The sequence below is a fragment of the Ovis aries genome, chromosome 25 (genome assembly GCF_016772045.2).
Source record: "Ovis aries strain OAR_USU_Benz2616 breed Rambouillet chromosome 25, ARS-UI_Ramb_v3.0, whole genome shotgun sequence".
NCBI lineage: Eukaryota > Metazoa > Chordata > Mammalia > Artiodactyla > Bovidae > Ovis > Ovis aries.
The window spans coordinates 29485458-29502433 of NC_056078.1; the positions used below are offsets into that span (position 1 = coordinate 29485458).

At 34.0% G+C, this 16976-nt stretch overlaps 1 protein-coding gene across 2 annotated transcripts in view; it reads left to right on the top strand.

The window, feature by feature from the left end:
- ADK (adenosine kinase) overlaps positions 1 to 16976 on the top strand; it is a 544106-nt gene that overhangs the window by 256569 nt on the left and 270561 nt on the right. For both annotated transcript variants that reach the window (XM_012105377.3, XM_004021485.5), the window contains exons 5-6: positions 2213 to 2385; positions 5859 to 5967. In XM_012105377.3, the coding sequence (XP_011960767.1) occupies positions 2213 to 2385; positions 5859 to 5967 (282 nt within the window). The remainder of the gene's footprint in view (positions 1 to 2212; positions 2386 to 5858; positions 5968 to 16976) is intronic.

A 16976-nucleotide genomic window follows, 5' to 3' on the forward strand; every position in this document is an offset into this window, starting at 1 on the left:
ATAAGTTAATTTTAAATTATTATTATTTTTAAATTTAATGACTGATTTAGTCATAATATCTGTGTCCCTTCAAGTTTGAAAATTTTCTAGCTTACAGAAAAATATTTGTTTTTGTTCAGTCACTAAGTCATATTCAGCTCTTTGCGACCTCATGGCCTGTTGCATCCCAGGCTCCCCTGTCCTTCACTGTCTCCCAGAGTTTTCTCAAATTCATGTCCATTGAGTCAGTGATGCTATGTAACCGTCTCATCCTCTGCTGCACCCTTCTCCTTTTTGCCTCAGTCTTTCCCAGCATCAGGGTCTTTTCTAATAAGTCAACTGTTCACATCAGGTGGCCAAAGTATCAACTTTCAGCTTCAGCATCAGCATCAGTATCAGTCTTTCCAATGAATATTCAGCATTGATTTCCTTTAGGATTGACTGGCTTGATCTCCTTGCAGTCCTTGGGCCTCTCAAGAGTCTTTTCCAGCATTGCAGTTTGAAAGCATCAATTCTTTGGCACTCAGCCTTCTTCATGGTCCAGCTCTCAAACGCGCACATGACTCCTCAAAAAACCATAGCTTTGACTGTTCGGACCTTTGTTAACAAAGTGATGTCTGCTTTTTAATATGCTGTCTTGGTTTTTCACAGAGAAGTACAAAGAGAAGTAAAAGGAACTTCTTTGTACCTATTATATAAATATACCAACTTTTAGCATCTTAGCTTTCGCTTTCTCTTTCTTTACATAAATGTATATATATATTTTCTGAACCATTTTGTATTCTCTACTTGAGAAATTTAGAATTTATGTAATACTGTTTTCTGATATATTATACATATTCCAGTTTCAGTGATTATTCTAATAATTTTATAGCTGTTTGATTTTATTCTCAGTTCAACATCCAGTAAGGATTACACATTGCGTTTAAATATTTGTTGTATTTCAAATGGTTTTGCTTGTCTTTTTTTTTTATTCCATTGATTGAATTTATTATATTTTATTAACCCAGTCTTCTGTGGTGGGACATTTTTTTCCCCAATAACTTTTCATAACAAATAATGTCTCAAAGAATACTTAGGCATATGTTGTTTTGTATTTGTGGATGTGTATCTTCAGGATAAATCCCTATATGTAGAATTAGGCTGCTAAATCATTAGACAGTTAGTGTATCTTTATCTTACAGATTTCTCTTCATTATCTTTTTACTTTCCTCATCCCTTTTACACTGAATATATTGATACATGCATTTCTTTTCTCCCCCAAATACTTGCGAATATGGTATGATTTTGACATCATGACTATGTATATTGAGTAGTTTGCTAAAAAGTCATAGAAACAAAATAAATGTTTACAGTAACAAAATGACTGTTTTAACTAATACGAGTGTTAAAAACCTCAGGAGTTAGCCTAATTAGAAAAGATAACAAGTCAAGAGAAAGTATGCATTTTAAAAGACATTTTCATTAATTAATAGCAAATTAAAGTTTATGAGACTAATGAATTAGAGTTTTTAATACTCTTTAGTTCTGAATAAGTAAGTTGTCTTTAAAGCAACTTACTAGACCTGAACATAGTTTAGCATCTATATTTGTGTGTGTATATATATATATATATATATATATATATATATATATATACACATATATGAATTACATATATCATAGAGACAACAACAGCTATACATCATTTACTGTATGCTGTGTACCTTGTCCAACAATGCATATACATTAAATTACTTAGTTGAATCTCCAGCAACCTTATGAGATATAATTATTTGCCATTTATAGATGAGGACACTGAGGCATAGAAATGTTAAGTGACGTGCTCTTAATTATTCAGCTAATTAGTGGCAAAGGCAAGATTTGAACCCACACGGTATTCATTATAGATTCTGGACTTTTAATGACAATGCTTCACTACTTCTATTGGACTTGGTATTATTTTTCTGTATTAAGGCTAATTAGTAACCAAACATTCTATATGACTTTGATTCTGAGTTCTTAATCAATCGCTCTGCTCTCTTTCTTTCCTTGAAAGAAGTATATTAAGATTTTTCTCTAGTTGTTACATCAAATTTGTTATCGTAAGTGGTGATACAAGAATAGAATTCCGTTCATAACAGCGAAAGCTGCTCACAAAGAAACCATTTTATGCCACCATCCATGGCAGAATACTGAACTATGTGTTCCATTTTTCTAACCCATTAAAATTATTTATGTTTCCATTTTTCAGTGGATGATTCAGCAGCCACACAAAGCAGCAACATTTTTTGGATGCATTGGGATAGATAAATTTGGGGAGATCCTGAAGAAAAAAGCTGCTGAAGCCCATGTGGATGCTCATTACTATGAACAGAATGAGCAGCCCACAGGAACTTGTGCCGCGTGCATCACTGGTGGCAACAGGTCAGTGCTGTCTGAAGGCAGCTCTGTACTAATTGACTGTTTAACCGCTGGTAAAATCTGAATTCAAATCTGAGTTTGGAATTTAGATTTCATATTTATAATGGTTTTAATATTTAATAAATCCTTCTTATATCACTTTTCCTTAAGGTTTTCTTTTTTTCCTTTCTTGAACCTGCTGTTGTCTCCATGAAGCACAATGAAATGAAAATTTGGAGATCATGTGTTCTTGCTGATGCTTTTTATGTGTGTGTATGTTAGTTGCTCCATTGTGTCCGACTCTTTGAGACCCCATGGACTATAGCCCACCAGGCTCCTTTGTCCATGGAATTCTCCAGGCAAGAATACTAGAGTGGGTTGCCATTCCCTTCTCCAGGGAATCTACCTGACCCAGGAATTTAACCCGGGTCTCCTGCATTGCAGGCAGATTCTTTACCAGCTGAGCCACCAGAGAATTAGAGTTAAGAATGAAGCACATTTTATTCAATGTTTTATAGCTAGGTTCTTGCCAAACTGACATTAAGAAGACTGTCCTTTTCTACGTATCCTGAGATTGAAATGTTAAATATTTGCACATATATATTTTAATATATATAAAATATATTTTAATGTATTTTATCATGTATAAAATACTACGTTATATCCAGTCTCTTACGGATTACATCATCTAAAGCAGTTCTGGCAGATATTTATCTGTCCAAACTAAACAACTTCAGTCATGGGTAGTGTGCTACTCAAAAAACAAGCCATTACATTTCTAAACAGCTTTGCTTATCAGAAGATTTTTCTTTCTATGAACTTGAACGCTGTCTGTCAGAGCCTGCCATGCATTGCCTCTTTCTGTGCCTTTTGCAGTTTCATGGGGTATATCTTCAGGACATTCATGCTTTGTTAACATCAACATTACCATGTTGCTTATCAGCACGAGCTTTTTTCCTCCATTGAAAAAGAAAAAAATGATTTTTTTTGTTATTGTTAGAATCCACAAAGATGATCTCTTTTAAAATAACAATTCACTCGATACTTTACATACCTTATACTAGAAATGCTGTATGTCCTCCCCCATTTCCTGTCTCTCTTTTTCTTCTTTCTAGCCTCTTGTCTTCTTTTCCTTATTTCCTACCTTATCTCTGCTCCCCTTGCTCTATTCCCTCTTTTTACTTCATTTATTTTTACGCACTTTTGACTTTGCAAACGTATATTAAAACCTTGACTATTCTAGACAGTAGTCATGAAATAGCTAAAATAAAACTTTCAGAAATAGTTATGGTACCAAAGCCATTTTTAAAAATAAAGTTACAGGAAAGTAGTAAAGTTCTCCTACCAACAAAAAATAGTATTTGTAATAAATAAAACCATCAATTGTTGAGATATTGAGATATACTTAATTAGACCTTTCCTCTTTACAGTTTTTCTAAAATTACCTTTAGTAGGCAGGTGCAGAGATTTCCTGTTAGTGAGCAATGGATCGACTTCTGCCTGTTTTACCACTCAAGCTACAGTAAAATTGCTAAATTGTTTTTATCTGTTGTTATTTTAAAGAGCATTTGTGATAATACTAGGTTTTCCAGATGTCAGCAGCTTAATTTATATACTCATATGAATTGCATTATCAGTATTATTTAGGTAATATTGGAAGTCAGAAACTGAGGGAAACCTTTGCTATCTAACTCATTTTCCAAATTGTAGAACTTAATAAATTTGGATAAACTTTTAAATAGAGCTAGAAACCCTTACTTCTACTATCCCAAACTCAGATTAAGGCAATATTTTTCTTAACCAGGTTTTTTTCTCCAAACTCTGGACCAGATACACTTGGATAGTAAGAATACCTGTATTTTCTTTTGGAGGACTATTTAGTTTTCTACCGAAGAGTAGTTTTATTATCAGAATAGAATTTAGTAGCTCATACTAAAAGTATTTGCTTTTATTTAGTAACCTTTTTATGCCAAAATTTTGCAGGAGTCACGATTACTAAAATATATTTTATAGATTAAGTGGTTATTCTTAAATTGTAATATAGTTATTTTATATATGCATGCATTGATGCATATCATGCTTATTTTCATTAATCCAATTGAGCATAAACAGAATGTATCCTTCAGTTAGTCACTCAGTTGGCATATGGGTGAGTAGAAATATGTTTTTGAAGATAATTGATTTTTTCCAAAGAGAGTCTAACCATGTTAGATTCTTAAAATCTAAGTGATTTTAATCACAAAATCTTAAGTGATTATATATTTGTGGGTTTGTTTCCATTTTTTTAATCACAACTGTTACCAAAAAAAGTTGGAAAAATTGGCAAGTTGTGTTTTCTTATTTCTGGATCAGTAGGAAAAGGAAAAGTATTTTTGTATGTAATGTAAACAATTATTGTGTTAAGTTTAATTGTTGGACAATAATAAAAAGTTGTATGTGATACTTGGCAGCAAAATTTTAAGTGTAGTATTGTGGTTAGATTTTTCAGCTGCAAAACTGGATCAGCACAGGGAGTTCTCAACTATAAAAAGTAATTTAAATGTTATAGTGCATAAAATGTAATGAATTGCAAGTTAATTTCTCATAGTAAATATGGTCTACATATATATGTGGGTTTTACAAAATTAATCTCATGCTTGGCTTTTAAAGCATTAAATATCAATGGATATTCTGTTGATACTTAAAAACTGAAGATTTTAGTTGCATATATATTTTTTCTGTATAACTATATAGTAGCTATTTCTTACCTGTGTTTTGAACTATTAAAATGTAGAGGGTAGATAATTTTATCATGTTAGTATCAAAAGGAAGCTTAAATGCTAGTTTCTTGAAATACTAGATGATATTTAGATTAATGTCTGTTTTTATCAAGGTAACCAAGATGTCTTACAAAATTTTTAAAACAAAATTAACATTAGTTTAGTAAAATCAATATACAGCAGTTTGAAGAATTAAGAATTAAAATGAAAGTCATAGTGAAGTATTTCAGACAGAGAAGGAGATATATCATATGACATCCCTTACATGTGCAATCTAAAAAGAAATGATACAAGTGAACTTACTTACAGAATAGAAAAAGACTCAGAGACTTACAAAATGAACTCATGGTTGTGGGGAGGTTCCATGGGATAGTCCAGGAATCGTTAAGGACTTTGGAAAGGTCATATATAAGCTGCTATATTTAAAATGGATAATTAACACAAACCTATTATATAACACATGAAACTCTGCTCAATGTTATGTGTCAGGCTGGATGGGAGGGGTTTTGGAGGAGAATGGATACATATATATGTTTGGCAGAGTCCCTTCTCTGTTCACCTCTAAGTGTCACAACGTTGTTAAATGGCTATACTTCAATACAAAATGTTTTTGGTGTTAAAAAAATTTAAAAAGAAAAATGAAAATGAAAACAAAAGTTGCAAAAATAGTTAACTGTATAATTACAGGACAGGTGCGACTGTAAGTAAAAGCCTACTTACATTTTGTTGTTGTTTTAGATCCCTTGTAGCTAATCTTGCTGCTGCCAATTGTTACAAAAAGGAAAAACATCTTGATATGGAGAAAAACTGGATATTGGTAGACAAAGCAAGAGTTTATTATATAGCAGTAAGTATTTGACTAATTCAAATTTCTGGTACATATTTTTACTATAAATTATAGTTGTTTGTTGATGTACATTTAAAAATAATTGTCTCATCCTGCAAATTATATACCCATCTCAAAGCATATTTTGGGCTCACTATTACAGAACAGAAATATGATCATTCTGTGGTAACATAATTTGAACTGTTTACCTTTAAGTATACCTTCTTTTGTATACATTATATATAGATATTTTTAACCAAGTGACAAATTCTGTATTAAATGTTAAGGTCTTTTGAATTAATTCTGGAAATTAGCCAGTTGTGGGCTGCATATGAATGATGCATGTGTTGTGTGGGAAAATATTAGTAATATAATTGTTCACTGCAAACAGTTTGAGCTCATTTGCCTAAAAAATCTTAATTAGTATTTATTCCATAGTAATTACCATGACACCTTTTAATTTAATATTTCAGAGACATTGATCATGACAAATCTGTTAAATATCAGAATAAGGGCAGCATGTAATTTCAATTATTAAGTCTTCTGACATAAAAATAATTAGTTAAGAATTCATTTCTAAAATAAGACTGTAATAAAAATTCTCCTGAATTAATCACCCTATGAAAATCTTATTTTTATTTGATATGAGTTAAATGTGACTGATGAAAAATAAGTAGATAGCTCTGAAAAATTACAAGTAATTCATATGCATATATGGTTTTGATATAACAGCTGCTGCCATTTACTACCTGAGCTGTGAAACAGCTGGTAAGATGTGTAAAAAATTGATTATCCAGTAAGAACATGTTTATTGAAAATATAATTATTTCTTTCAGTCTAGTGTTAATGTCTCCTACAGCATGTTTATGTGCTCTGCTGTAGGCTTTACAAGGTTGGTATTGATCCTTCTGGATAGCAAATCCTGTCTCCTTTATAGCTGTCAAGTAAATGCTTACATTGAGAGGATTATATAGAGGAAAGTCACATTATGTCTTCTGCTGCTATGTAAGAAAAACATCTCAAAATTTAAAAAATTTTCTGTGTTCTGTTTTGTTTTATTTCTCAAAATTGTCGCATTTTTTCATTAATGTCTTGGTAGCAAGGGTTTGTAGTATAGCTGTAAGGGGGTCTATGCATTATCTTAAGCCATCTCTTATTTGAAAGTCAAAGAGCACATGGTTTAAAGTTTGTTGTTATTTATGCTATATTTACTGACTGAAATTTGACAATATATAATGATACAAAAATACTTTTACCCTGACAGTTATAATTCTTTGTATGTCAGTATATTCATTGGACCTCAAGTTATGAGGTAACTTGGAAACAACTCATAATTTTAATGATTATGCACATATAATACATCTTGCCAATTTTGCATGAGTGAAATTTTTGTAGCAGTATAGACCCATTTGAAACCAACAAATAATTGTAGCAATTATATACTGTAACACATCTAGCCAACTTCAGGTAGATAGAATTTTTTTAGTAGTGTTAAAGTTTTTTATAAAGTATAGAGTGATCAGTTTTGATCAAAATAATAAAATTGAATTACTTTTGACACTTGTGTGATGTATTCAGCCAGAAACGAGTATCGAAACAGATTGTAGTTGATTCATCTGTTTGTAGCTGTTAGCTCTTAGTTTCTGTGTCAGCAATTTCATAAAAGAATGCTCTTTCACATTGCCAGGTAAATCTATAGTTTGTTCAGATTTGACTATTTAAATAGTTCTGGAAATAGTAGATTCATACCGGATACTTACAATGCTATATATTCTTGGTGAACATTCAACAAATATTTATTCTGCTTAACAACTAAGAACATAATTACTGTTCATTTAAATCTGTGATATTTCTTCAGAAATGTAATGTTATTTCTACAGACTTTCAGCTGTTCTTTTAAATATTTAATTTCCTTTGTGTTCAGAGCATCCAGTCTAGTCTTAGTGAGAAAACTGCAAATTTAGATTGAGTTGATAGATATATCTGTACTTATTTCAAGAAATCAGATGGGCTTTCTAACACTTTCAGGTTCTGTAGGAGTTTGTAGTCATCTCACATCATCGTTGTAAACTTTGGAGGTTCAACAAGTTGAAATTGTGGGAGCTCTTTTAAATATAAAAGGTTCTTGATCTAAAGAAGCGGTTCAGTATATCCAGCATATTTCCATAAGTAAAATGTCTGTCTGCATTACACAAAATAATCTAAATCTACATACTCGACTTTTTCTCACTCTTCCATGAATTATTGAAGCATTAAAAAAATTTAAAACTTTTCATCATTTTCTCTGTCACATAATGCATTGAATCTATAATTGAAAGCAAAAAATTGTCTTATAAAAAATTGAAGTGTAGATTATGCATACACCAGCATTCTCTTTTGGTGTAAAGTGTCCCACTTATGGCATATAAACTCAAATTTTCCATGTTTAAACCAAATTCTTAGTAGATATTTAGGGATTCTTAGTTATATTAGTAGCTAATTGATTTTTGAAAACGTAAACCTTAGTTGCTCTTTACCTTCAAATCAGATTGACATGTCTGTTTCTTGAAAGAAACATTGTTACAGTAGCCCTCTAAGACTGTGGTATTTAGGAAAGATATGAAAAGGATGAAAAAGATGAGATTGGAGCCATTAATTCTATAAGCCATGTGTTTTCTTTTTAAGCAATATTAATGTGCTGTGAAAAGTCAGCAAATTAGTGCTATATTTCATCTTCCTTCTTGTTTTTTATAATTATTCTTATATTTAAAGTGTTTAAAAATTTACATTTTGTTCTATAACCATAATTGTTACAGACTTATTCTATATTTAAATGATCTAAGTGCTAACTATCCGCTTCTTTACCCCATTTACCCCATTCCTTTATTGTTTACTTTGACTGTCCCTCAATTGGCTGCATTCATTAAACATTTCCCAACCAATGAGAGACTAAGAACTCTCTTCTTGAGCTTATTTTCATATTGTTTTTATATGTGAATGACGCCTTGTTTGGTGTCATATTTTATGAAACAAAGTGCCTTGTGGACATTGCTTCATTGTCCCTTAACACTTCTTATGGGCAGTGCAAGGTCAGGTTGGTTTTTACTTCTGTTCTTTACCGTTATTTTCTTTTTTTCTGTCTACTGTGAATTTCATTTGCCACTCATTTACTCCTCTTCCTTCGTTCTGTTCCGCCCCTCTTCCACCTTTGGAAGAATTATTTATTGATTTGAGACTTCTCTCTTCTACTATAGACATTTAGTGCTGTAAAATTCTCTGAAAGCATTTTTTTGACTGTCTCTCACAAATTTTGATATATCATGTTTTCATTTTCGTTTAGTTTGTAATACTTTCTACTTTCTCTTTAGCTTTTGTATATGACTCATGGATTATTTAGAAATGTATTGTTTTTTCCTAAATATAGAGATTTTCCAAGGATCTTCCTCCTACTACCATTATGCGTTTGTGTATTCCTCCTTGCAATTCTGATTTCTCTTCATATATTTTGGAACTCTTTTATTAGGGGCATAAATGGATATGGTTGATTATTTGACTCATTTATCATTTTGAAATATTTATCCCTCGTAATATACTTTGTCCTCAGTTCTACTCTGTCTGGTATTAATATAACCAATATAACTTTCTTTTGACTGTTGATATTATGGTATATCTTTTCCCACTCTTTTACTTGTAACCTATTTGTCTCTTTAAAGTGGATCTCTTGTAGGCAGCATGCTAGTGAGTCTTATTTTTTGTCCATCCTAACAAGGGCTACTTTTTGATTGGAATGTTTATACCATTCCCATTTAATATAATTATTGATATGGTTAGATTTGGTATTTGTCCCATCTGTTCTTTAATGTCTGTTTTCTCTTTTCTCCTCCTTTTTGGGTTAATCCAGTGTTTTTATCTCCATTGTTGGTTTAATATCTCTAACTTTCTGTTGTTATTTTAGCAATTGTTTCAGGTGTTATATATATTTGAAACATTGTAATCTGCCTTCAGATAGTGCTGTATGGCATCACACATGGTATAAGAACCCTGCAGTAGTGCACTTCAGTTTCATCCCTCCTAGTCTTTATGCCATCACTGTGATACATTTTATTTTCTAATCTTGTGTTTATTTTTGAAAATAGCTTTATTAATACATTATTCACTTACCATACACAGCCATATTATACTTTTACATGTGATAAACACTATAACATTTTTGTTGAAATCATCAAATATCTTTTAAAGTGATTTAAATAATAAATGTATATATGTTCATTTAATTACTATTTCTAGAGCTCTTCATTACTTTTGCTTAGAATCAGATTTCCACCTGGTATGATTTTCCTTCTGTCTGAAAACCATTTTTTTTTAGCATTCCATGTGTTTTGGTCTGTTGATGATGAATTCTTTCCCTTTTTTTATACGTGAAAAGTCTTTATTTCACCTTCATTTTATTTTATTTTATTTTATTTTTGTTTCTTTTTTTTTTTAAATTTTTAAATTTTAAAATCTTTAATTCTTACATGCATTCCCAAACATGAACCCCCTCCCACCTCCCTCCCCATAACATCTTTCTGGGTCATCCCCATGCACCAGCCCCAAGCATGCTGCATCCTGCGTCAGACATAGACTGGCGATTCAATTCACATGATAGTATACATGTTAGAATGTCATTCTCCCAAATCATCCCACCCTCTCCCTCTCCCTCTGAGTCCAAAAGTCCGTTATACACATCTGTGTCTCTTTCCCTGTCTTGCATACAGGGTCGTCATTGCCATCTTCCTAAATTCCATATATATGTGTTAGTATACTGTATTGGTGTTTTTCTTTCTGGCTTACTTCACTCTGTATAATCGGCTCCAGTTTCATCCATCTCATCAGAACTGATTCAAATGAATTCTTTTAACGGCTGAGTAATACTCCATTGTGTATATGTACCACAGCTTTCTTATCCATTCATCTGCTGATGGACATCTAGGTTGTTTCCATGTCCTGGCTATTATAAACAGTGCTGCGATGAACATTGGGGTACATGTGTCTCTTTCAATTCTGGTTTCTCGGTGTGTATGCCCAGAAGTGGGATTGCTGGGTCATAAGGTAGTTCTACTTGCAATTTTTAAGGAATCTCCACACTGTTCTCCATAGTGGCTGTACTAGTTTGCATTCCCACCAACAGTGTAGGAGGTTCCTTTCCACACCCTCCAGCATTTCTTGCTTGCAGATTTTTGGATCGCAGCCATTCTGACTGGTGTGAAGTGGTACCTCATTGTGGTTTTGATTTGCATTTCTCTAATAATGAGTGATGTTGAGCATCTTTCATGTGTTTGTTAGCCATCCGTATGTCTTCTTTGGAGAAATGTCTATTTAGTTCTTTGGCCCATTTTTGATTGGGTCGTTTATTTTCTGGAGTTGAGCTGCAGAAGTTGCTTGTATATTTTTGAGATTAGTTGTTTGTCAGTTGCTTCATTTGCTATTATTTTCTCCCATTCAGATGGCTGTCTTTTCACCTTGCTTATAGTTTCCTTTGTTGTGCAGAAGCTTTTAATTTTAATTAGATCCCATTTGTTTATTTTTGCTTTTATTTCCAGAATTCTGGGAGGTGGATCATAGAGGATCCTGCTGTGATTTATGTCTGAGAGTGTTTTGCCTATGTTCTCCTCTAGGAGTTTTATAGTTTCTGATCTTACATTTAGATCTTTAATCCATTTTGAGTTTATTTTATGTGCGGTGTTAGAAAGTGATCTAGTTTCATTCTTTTACAAGTGGTTGACCAGTTTTCCCAGCACCACTTGTTAAAGAGATTGTCTTACTCCATTGTATATTCTTGCCTCCTTTGTCAAAGATAAGGTGTCCATATGTGTGGATTTATCTCTGGGCTTTCTGTTTTGTTCCATTGATCTATATGTCTGTCTTTGTGCCAGTACCATACTGTCTTGATGACTGTGGCTTTGTAGTAGAGTCTGAAGTCAGGCAAGTTGATTCCTCCAGTTCCATTCTTCTTTCTCAAGATTGCTTTGGCTATTCGAGGTTTTTTGTATTTCCATACAAATCTTGAAATTATTTGTTCTAGTTCTGTGAAAAATGTAGCTGGTAGCTTGATAGGGATTGCATTGAATTTGTAAATTGCTTTGGGTAGTATACTCATTTTCACTATATTGATTCTTCCAATCCATGAACATGGTATATTTCTCCATCTATTAGTGTCCTCTTTGATTTCTTTCATCAGTGTTTTATAGTTTTCTATATATAGGTCTTTAGTTTCTTTAGGTAGATATATTCCTAAGTATTTTATTCTTTTCGTTGCAATGGTGAATGGAATTGTTTCCTTAATTTCTTTTCTACTTTCTCATTATTAGTGTATAGGAATGCAAGGGATTTCTGTGTGTTGATTTTATATCCTGCAACTTTACTATATTCATTGATGAGCTCTAGTAATTTTCTGGTGGAGTCTTTAGGGTTTTCCATGTAGAGGATCATGTCATCTGCAAACAGTGAGAGTTTTACTTCTTCTTTTCCAATTCGGATTCCTTTTATTTCTTTTCTGCTCTGATTGCTGTGGCCAAAACTTCCAGAACTATGTTGAATAGTAGCGGTGAAAGTGGGCACCCTTGTCTTGTTCCTGACTTTAGGGGAAATGCTTTCAATTTTCACCATTGAGGATAATGTTCGCTGTGGGTTTGTCATAGATAGCTTTTATTATGTTGAGGTATGTTCCTTCTATTCCTGCTTTCTGAGAGTTTTATCATAAATGGATGTTGAATTTTGTCAAAGGCCTTCTCTGCATCTATTGAGATAATCATATGGTTTTTATTTTCAATTTGTTAATGTGGTGAATTACATTGATTGATTTGCGGATATTGAAGAATCCTTGCATCCCTGGGATAAAGCCCACTTGGTCATGGTGTATGATCTTTTAATGTGTTGTTGGATTCTGATTGCTAGAATTTTGTTGAGGATTTTGCATCTATGTTCATCAGAGATATTGGCCTGTAGTTTTCTTTTTTGTGACATCTTTGTCAGGTTTTGGTATTAGGGTGATGGTGGCCTCATAGAATGAGTTTGGAAGTTTACCTTCCTCTGCAATTTCTGGAAGAGTTTGAGGAGGATAGGTGTTAACTCTTCTCGAAATTTTGGTAGAATTCAGCTGTGAAGCCATCTGGACCTGGGCTTTGTTTGCTGGAAGATTTCTGATTACAGTATCAATTTCCGTGCTTGTGATGGGTCTGTTAAGATTTTCTATTTCTTCCTGGTTTAGTTTTGGAAAATTGTACTTTTCTAAGAATTTGTCCATTTCTTCCACGTTGTCCATTTTATTGGCATACAACTGCTGATAGTAGTCTCTTATGATCCTTTGTATTTCTGTGTTGTCTGTTGTGATCTCTCCATTTTCATTTCTAATTTTATTGATTTGATTTTTCTCTTTGCTTCTTGATGAGTCTGGCTAATGGTTTGTCAATTTTATTTATCCTTTCAAAGAACCAGCTTTTGGCTTTGTTGATTTTGCTATGGTCTCTTTTGTTTCTTTGCATTTATTTCTGCCCTAATTTTTAAGATTTCTTTCCTTCTACTCACTCTGGGGTTCTCCAACTCTTCCTTTTCTAGTTGCTTTAGTTGTAGAGTTAGGTTATTTCTTTGACTTTTTCTTGTTTCTTGAGGTATGCCTGTATTGCTATGAACTTTCCTCTTAGCACTGCTTTTATAGTGTCCCACAGGTTTTGGGTTGTTGTGTTTTCATTTTCATTAGTTTCTATGCATATTTTGATTTCTTTTTGATTTCTTCTGTGATTTGTTGGTTATTCAGAAGTGTGTTGTTCAACCTCCATATGTTAGAATTTTTAATAGTTTTTCTCCTGTAATTGAGATCTAATCTTAATGCATTATGGTCAGAAAAGATGCTTGGAATGATTTCGATTTTTTTGAATTTATCAAGTTTAGATTTATGGCCCAGGATGTGATCTATCCTGGAGAAGGTTCCATGAGCACTTGAAAAAAAGGTGAAATTCGTTGTTTTGGGGTGAAATGTCCTATAGATATCAATTAGGTCTAACTGATCTAATGTATCATTTAAAGTTTGCGTTTCTTTGTTAATTTTCTGTTTAGTTGATCTGTCCATAGGTGTGAGTGGGGTATTAAAGTCTCCCACTATTATTGTGTTATTGTTGATTTCCCCTTTCATACTTGTTAGCATTTGTCTTACATATTGTGGTGCTCCTATATTGGGTGCATATATATTTATAATTGTTATATCTTCTTCTTGGATTGTTCCTTTGATCATCACCTTCATTTTAAAAGGGAATTTTGCCAGGTATGTAATTCTAGTTTGACAGGTGTTTGTCTTTTAGTACTCTGAAAACGTTGCTCTACTGTCTTATCACTTGCACTATTTCGATGAGAAATCTGATATCCTAAATTTTGATTCTCTGGATGTCACATGCCACACACCCCTGATTCTGTGTCCTCTTAGATAGAGATTACCTATTGCTGATTTTGATCAGTTGATTATTGTGCTTCAGTTTTTAGTTTCAGTTTTCTTTTCATGTTTATTGTGCTTGGGGTTTAACTGCTTAGAGCTGTGGACTTATGGTTTTTATTATGTTTGAAATGTTTGCAGCCATTATTTCTTTAAATATGTTCTTTGCCTCAACATCCATCACCTCCTATTGGGTCTCAGAGTACTTCTGTATTAGGACACTTGAAGTTTCTTACTGTGATGACTAAGGATTGCTACTAGTAGGTACAGGACAGTAATGTTGCTAAACATCCTACAATACATGGGACAGAACCACACAACAAAGGATTATCCAGTTGTAAACATCAATACAGCCAAGATTTAAGAAACCCTGTTCTAAGGCTAAATAATCCCTATGACTGAAGCAAGATTTATCTATACTTACGGCAGTGCCCTGTTAATTGTGAGTTTTTTTGCTTTAGATGATGGAAAAAGTACCATTTCCAGAGGTCTGTGTGCCTAAAACTATTGTATAATCCTTTTCCCTGTAATACTTTTAGGTCATTTTTTCTTGGGCTCTGGTCTGGTGAATGTTCAAAAGCAAACCCTTTGCACGTATCCGGGATTCTCTGTAAAGCTTTTGCTTCTTGGATATCTGGCCTCTGATGTCTGCCTGCTCTGGTCTTCCTTGATTCTCAGCTCTATCTCCTCAACTTAGTGGGCTGGGAACTCTCTCAAGGCAGTAAGCTAATTCAGTTTTGTTGAATTCTGTTTAAGAGAAGCTAAAGGCAAAGGAGAAAGGGAAAAATATACCCATTTGAAAGCAGAGTTCAAAAGAATAGCAAGGAAAGATAAGAGTGCCTTCCTCAGAGATCAATGCAAAGAAATAGAGGAAAACAATAGAATGGGAAAGAATAGAGATCTCTTGAAGAAATTGGAGATACCAAGGGAACATTTCATGCAAAGATGGGCTCAATAAAGGACAGAAATGGTATGGACATAACAAAAGCAGATGGTATTAAGAAAAGGTGGCAAGAATACTCAGAAGAACAATGCAAAAAAGATCTTAATGACCCAGATAACCATGATGGTGTGATCACTCACCTAGAGCCAGACATCCTGGAATGCAAAGTCAAGTGGGTCTTAGGGAGCATCACTACGAGTAAAGCTAGTGGAGGTGATAGAATTCCAGTTGAGCTATTTCAAATCTTAAAGGATGATGCTGTGAAACTGCTACACTCAATATGCCAGCAAATCTGAAACACTCAGGAGTGTCTACAAGACTGAAAAAGGTCAGTCTTTATTCCAATCCCAAAGAAAGGCAACGCCAAAGAATGTACAAAGTACCGCACAATGGCACTCATCTCACTTGAGAACAAAGTAATGCTGAAAATTCTTCAAGCCACACTTCAACAGTATGTGAACCGTGAACTTCCAGATGTTCAAGAAGGTTTTAGAAAACGCATAGGAACCAGAGATCAAATTGTCAGCATCCGCTGGATCATCAAAAAATGCAAGAGAGTTCCAGAAAAACATCTACTTCTGCTTTATTGACTATGCCAAAGCCTTTGACTGTGTGGATCACAACAAACTGTAGAAAATTCTGAAAGAGATGGGAATACCAGACCACCTCACCTGCCTCTTGAGAAATCTATATGCAGGTCAAGAAGCAACAGTGAGAACTGGACATTGAACAACAGAGTGGTTCCAAATCAGGAAAGGAGTACATCAAGGCTGTATATTGGCACCCTGCTTATTTATCATATATGCAGAGTGCATCATGAGATACACTGGGCTGGATGAAGCACAGGCTGGAATCAAGATTGCCGATAGAAATATCAATAACCTCAGATATGCAGATGATAACACCCGTATGGCAGAAAGTAAAGAAGAACTAAAGTGCCTCTTGATAAAAGTGAAAGAGGAGAGTGAAAAAGTTGGCTTAAAGCTCAACATTCAGAAAACTAAGATCATGGCGTCTGGTCCCATCACTTCATGGGAAATAGATGGGGAAACAGTGGAAACAGTGGCTGACTTTATTTTGGGGGCTCCAAAATCACTGCAGATGGTGATTGCAGCCATGAAGTTAAAAGACTCTTACTCCTTGGAAGGAAAGTTATGACTGACCTAGACAGCATATTCAAAAACAGAGACATTACTTTGCCAACAAAGGTCCGTCTAATCAAGGCTATGGTTTTTCCAGTGGTCATGTGTGGATGTGAGAGTTGGAATGTGAAGGAAGCTGAGCACCGAAGAACTGATGCTTTTGAACTGTGGTGTTGGAGAAGACTCTTGAGAGTCCCTTGGACCTCAAGGAGATCCAACCAGTCCATTCTGAAGGAGATCTGTCCTCGGTGTTCATTGGAAGGACTGATGTTGAGGCTGAAACTCCAATACTTTGGCCACCTCATGCGAAGAGGTGACTCATTGGAAAAGACCCTGATGCTGGGAAATATTGAGGGCGGGAGAAGAAGGGGACGACAGAGGATGACATGGTTGGATGGCATCATTGACACGATGGACATGGATTTGGGTGGACTCCGGGAGTTGGTGATGGACAGGGAAGCCTGGTGCCCTGCAGTCCAAGGGGTCGCAAAGTGTCAGACAC